Source organism: Mytilus edulis, chromosome 7 (assembly GCF_963676685.1).
Source record: "Mytilus edulis chromosome 7, xbMytEdul2.2, whole genome shotgun sequence".
Lineage (NCBI taxonomy): Eukaryota > Metazoa > Mollusca > Bivalvia > Mytilida > Mytilidae > Mytilus > Mytilus edulis.
In genome coordinates, this window is record NC_092350.1 from 20,554,595 (window position 1) to 20,560,594 (window position 6,000).

The following is a 6,000-nucleotide window of genomic DNA, read 5'->3' on the forward strand; positions in this document are numbered from 1 at the left end:
ATTTATGTTGACTTTGCGAATTTGTCATCAACTCATTGCTTTAATGCCTATAAAATAACCGATATTTGATGTTGGTCATCAAACTTTATTTTATGGAAATCTGCGTAAACTGTCCCCAAAATTATTTTTTTTAAATAAGTTAAGGTGATTCACAAAAAGATATTTCGCTACAAAATTTCATATGCAAAGATATAATTGCGTGTAAAAGATCTTTTGAGTAAAGTCTTTGCTCATATCAAACATTGGGAAAGCTATTTGTAAATAACTTTTTATTTGAATGTCAGTCCACGAATGTTGAATTCGTCCATTAGCCGGTGTCCATTTGTTTTGCTTTTCTGTGCCGTTTTGTTTTTGTTTTTGAAATTGTTTTTACACTGAATTCATGCTTCATTCAAAATGCAATTCTTTTCCGTTTCGTATGCATGGCATTCCGTTAAAAAATGAAAGTCGTCTTCAACTTGCATATTTAAACACTGCAATCAAACACTTAATTTTTTTCGATTCTTCTATATCGACCTTTCTCAAAAGCTTTCTGATGAGCTCTGCATTGAGTTAAGCTTTTTCGATACTGAAATTCATCCGCTTGATATATATAATGTGCTTCCCTTTTGAAGATGTTTTTGTACGCAATTTTCCTTTTTCAACATTTGCATTATCGTCTATAGTATTTTCCCAGTAAATCCTATATCTACATCCACATCAATACATCTTAAAATATATACAGTACTTAAATACCAGGATGACTTTTGTGAGTGTGTATAATTATGACCAGGGGTTGATTTAAAAATAATGATCTGATCCTCTTCTAAACCAATTATTCTCTGTACAAATTTAAGAATAAGACAAATAATGTTAATATGCATTAGTACGGCCTAGCTCACCCATACCAGCTAAATTGCATGACTTTTATTTTGAAATAATATGTATCTGTCTTCATATCTCGAGTGTAGCTGCAGTAGATGGCTTCAGACACATGCGTCGTGCGGATTGAAGTCTATTACATATCCTGCAAAAATATTCACAATTGACCTTGCAAACATTATTCAACCGAACACCTTTCCTTGTAAGAGTAAGCTCCCAGAACACTGATTTTCTTGTGTTTGCTACGCCTTTGTAACCGTTAAAGATAACGACAAAAGTATTTCAACAATTTGCTCGTTATATCTTCAGGATGTTGAGATTGGTTTAGACCGAAGCGTCCCGGAGATACCATATGAGAGTTATTCCACGTTATACATTTGATATAAGTGATATGCATTTCTAACTGGTAAACCATAAGTGATAGAAACCCAGGGAGTTTTGATGTCCTTATTCCACAAAATGAAAACTAGGTCAAGGTCAAATGTCAAGGTCATATCAAAAATTTTGATTTTGGCCTATTTCACGTCTTTTCAGAAACCATATAAGATATCGACTACATCTTTTTATGAAATTGTCCTTTGCGACACGTCGTAACTCATAAATGTTGGTTGAAGGGTGCGTAGCCATTAAATGTGAGTTTTCACCCCTCTTTTATTTATAATTATGCGTATAGTGATATAACTCATTAACTATACATATCAAAGTCCTAGGGTCTTTTGATTTGAGGTCCTTGGTTTATGACCTTGAAATTAAGGTCAAGGTCATTGATAAGGTTGACGCTCTTGGTTTTGACCTTTGCTTTAAATTCATATTTATACATTATGACGTTATCGGACTTTGTACATTAGCTAACAAGCAATGTGACAAATAAAAAGCCAACCGGAAATTACTTTGTGAAAACCAGAAGTGGCTAATTTTTGTACTTATTGCATGTAAAATTATATATAACAATATATTTTTGAAAGCGATGACAAATACATAATCAAATAAAAACAAAAGTGTCATTTTTTAGACCAGAAGTAACAAATTACCTCCTTAATTTCAAACAAATTTGTAAAGAAACCATATATTTTTGGAATCAGCAAACAATGAGCTATCATTTGATACTGGAAATGACATAATAAATCACATTTTATTTTTGTATCTAAATCAATCGTAAGAAGTGGAAAGACCTTCAATTGTTCTGTGAACAATTGGTTCTTAATTAAACTTGTTTTCTTATTGAAATCATTAACGTATACCGTTAAAAAAACTTATATAGAGAGGACTCTGTTATTACATTTCACAGAACTCAGTTTTGGAACTATTTAATAACATTTTATAACATTTTGTTTTTCGTTTATATATTCCGTGAATCCAAATGTATACACTCTTTTTATCTTGTCACACAACGAAGATATCTATAGTTATAAACGGGGATTTGAATACGTGTGTTAGTATAGGTGTACCTAATTATTGACCAGATAACTGCATTTGTAAGGTAAGTTATCGTTACTTCTATGTAGACAAAATGGATTTTATCGTCATTTTTTTTAACATTTTCTGCTGATTCATAATAAGAGCCTGGTAGTTTAGTCTCATCTAAATCTTCTGATAAGACTTATTAACATGCCTTTGTGTTATACACGGATAGAGTGTATATCTTAAACTGTACTCATAATTTGTCTACAGGTTTAGTTTGTTCTGATAAATTCCGCTTAATTTTCACCCAAATATCATGTCGAACGATTTCAGTGTTGATGATCTAGATACGTATTCCGGCGTGAAAAAGAAATATTCACTAATTCCAATACAACAGAACAAGAGAAAAATCTGCTACAGGTTATGCTTGTATAATTTTTTATTGTATATTTCCTTCAAACCATATTAAAATTGCCTAAAAAAGCCGATGTACTCAGCTAGAATGTCACTGAGTAAAAAAAAAAAGATAATTGCTCATTAAATGTATAGTTTGAATCACTTTATATGTGCAGTAAGTCATAAGAAATGTGTTGGTATATTCATGTTCCATGTACATTGAGTAATTCTGAACTGCTATGTTTAAACCAAAGACGATACACTGAATAGGTTCAAGGTAACATATGCCACGTTGGTATCTACTCTCTCTTTGTAAAGGAGGCGCGATATTTAGATTTAATCGACAATTGCCCCTAAACATATGGGGGTGGAATCATCACACTCATTTACATACATTTTAATCAGCTAGGGTACATCTTTATTAAATCATCTTAGTCTTTCATAAAGAATAAAGACATATTACAGTGTATAAACGTGACATTCGTTTTATATTTGCCAGTAGACGTGACCACACATCAATCAACCAAATCTAATTATGAGTCCTTATTTGTTTTAGCAATTTTTATAAGGTCTGAAATCTAGACTCAATTGTTACCTGTAGCTTTAACATAATGCCTGGAATAACTGTCCGTACCAACATAAAAGAAGTAGACTTACCAGATGATTTCGAGGAAAAAATTGCTGATAAAGCCAGTGAAGTTCTAAAAGCACCATTAGAGGTAGCCAATTGTATAAAATAATAAATGATAAAAATGGAAAATATACCAAAGAGGCAGTAAAAAAACAAAGAAAAACAAAACAATACCATGGATAAAAGAAAGAAAAAGACCAACAGTCAAACAAAAGAGTACAACACACTATAATTAAACTTAAGATCGACCAACACCAATAATATAAAAATTCTGGGATGAAACATGCAGAAGGGGTCATTATTCCTCCTCCATCAGTGACGTCTGCCATGTAACCCCATGTTAAAGAAACATGTGTGCGTCATATCTGGTGATAAGGTATCAAACAATAGCGGATTTAAAATTGTCTTTTTTAAACACAAAACTTGTAGGCGTTGTAAACTTTGAAGTTTTAATTTTTTTTCGTATTAGCAAATGCATATAATTTCCAAGCTCTGTTCGGTGTTTAATTTTAATACTTATTGTGACACACAAGCACTTAGGAAAATCTTAATAGTCAAACTTTGTTGTCTATGACCAGACATTCTTGATTCTGTTGAATATTGACTGCTAGTATTATAATGATATTAATCCTTTTCCTATGGGAATATTTTTCAGTTGATTTATATATTAGTCTCCCCTGGAAATAGAATGTTGAACAATGGAAGGAAAACACCAATGATATTTGTTGACATATCATCCATTTTTAAAGAAAATATCTACGATGATTTCAACAAAATCTTTATACCTTTTTTTGCTTCACTCTTAGATCTTCCACACAACAGGTAATATTTGACTTTATTACTCTCGTTGAAATAAATAAATGAATAAAGTAGTACATTGTATATTGCATGCTCCTTTCAGATAATTTCCTAAAGCCTGTAGAGCAAGACTTTAGTCAGCTTGCTTTCTTTGTTTTTATATTGTACTATCATTAGGATAACACCCAATTAAATTCAAATATTATATATACAGGCTAAACTATGCCTATATACATTGTTTAAATATGTCAATTTTATTTACAGAGCTTGTATAAACAATTATACAAACAAAGCAAGCAAGCCAACCAAAGTTTTGCTTTACATGCATTAGGAAATTAGCTGTAATATGTTTACTTTTTCTAAGTGTTGCGATTCCATTTCATTCTTTTTGTGTATTTCTAAGTTGTATTATATAATTGTTATTGTACAGCTTCTGGTGATAGTTTGTTTGATGTGCTATTTGTTTCGCTCCTTGGATTTCATTTTAAAAGAAGATGTGGTATGATTGCCAATGAGACAACTCTCCACAAAAGACCAAAATGACACACATTTTAACAAGTTAACAACTATCGATCACCGTACGGCCGTCAACAATGAGCAAAGCCCATAGTCAGCTATAAAAGGCCCCGAAATGAAAATGAAAAACAAACTAACGGACTTATTTATGTACAAATAAAAGAACGAAAAACAAAAAAGGTAACACATGAAAGTATTTCACATCTATATTCTTAGATAGTGATTGTTGTGTTTGCGATTGGATTAGACCCCGTTATAGTTATAATCGGTGTCATTTGATTCGTGTCTCGGTCGTTTTCAAGTGGGGGCTCTTTTTGTTTTAATGTTACAAAATTTGTATGTATTTGATTCCTCAAATGGTAGTCTCGAGGGTATATAAAAAGGAGAGGCGAAATATACCAAAGGGATATCCATAGGTTAAAACCAACCGGACAATATCATTACAAAAATCGACCTATAGAACGCACAACCCTAAAAACATCTCAGCACAGAAGAATTCAGACTAAGCAAAAGAAATCAACAAAAATATCGGGACTAATTTTATGTGCTTTAGAAGGGTAAGCATGTTCTCCTCCAAACGAGACACACGTTCATTTGTAATTGTAACTAAAAACCAAATAAAGATGAATATTCCAGAAATCTTTACCATGTGCACTTTTACTGTAGTAACATTTCGTTATGACGATTTTTCTACAACTAGGAAAATACCATTTTTCTCGAGTAGCGTGAGATAAGAAATCATCATAAATAATGATCATGGGATCAAAAGTATATTAATCTGGTATGGAATATCTTGCAATTTCATTGGTTGCCTTAACAGAGTGTATGAGCTAATATCCCATTTGAAGAAAATAGTCAGTTGTGTTGAAGTTACTGTAGTGTATTTGTTATTTTGGCGTCAAGGGGAGATTTCGAATCGAATTCCCTGTCAGTGCCATATATTCCCTTCGCCGAATGGTTCTTGGGACATAAACACTGACAGGGAATATGCGTCTTTTTTTCCATTCGAAGATTGCGAATAACATTTCAATATATAACGTTAATAAAGGTAGATATAAATGTTAATTTCAGATAGCATTAAACTAATTTCTTTTCTTTACAGAGTAGTTATAAAGTACATCAATATATGTCCCACAGATTTTGGAATGGTTAGAGAGGCACCAGAATTCAAACATGCTGAATTTTATTCTTCACTAAAGCAGTAATGTTTCAACAAATATGTGATTTTATAGAAAATTTCAATTACGTACAGAAACATCTTAAATGTTTTGTTTTCCTCAAGAATAGTAGACAATCAAAACCTGTTTATAACAAATGATGAACTCTCAGCTGGTCCCCAGCGAGAAGTTTGCCTGAGTGTTTTCTTTACAATTAACAAATACAGTTGATTTAATAGC

At 31.9% G+C, this 6,000-nt stretch overlaps 1 protein-coding gene across 1 annotated transcript; it reads left to right on the top strand.

Annotated features, from left to right (window-relative positions):
- Positions 1–2,274: 2,274 nt before the first annotated feature.
- LOC139482806 (MIF-like protein mif-2) lies at positions 2,275–6,000 on the top strand. The gene is made up of 4 exons (XM_071266858.1): positions 2,275–2,341; positions 3,215–3,377; positions 3,945–4,111; positions 5,706–6,000. The coding sequence occupies exons 2-4, from the start codon at positions 3,270–3,272 to the stop codon at positions 5,806–5,808; spliced, it is 378 nt and encodes a 125-aa protein (XP_071122959.1). The 5' UTR covers positions 2,275–2,341; positions 3,215–3,269; the 3' UTR covers positions 5,809–6,000.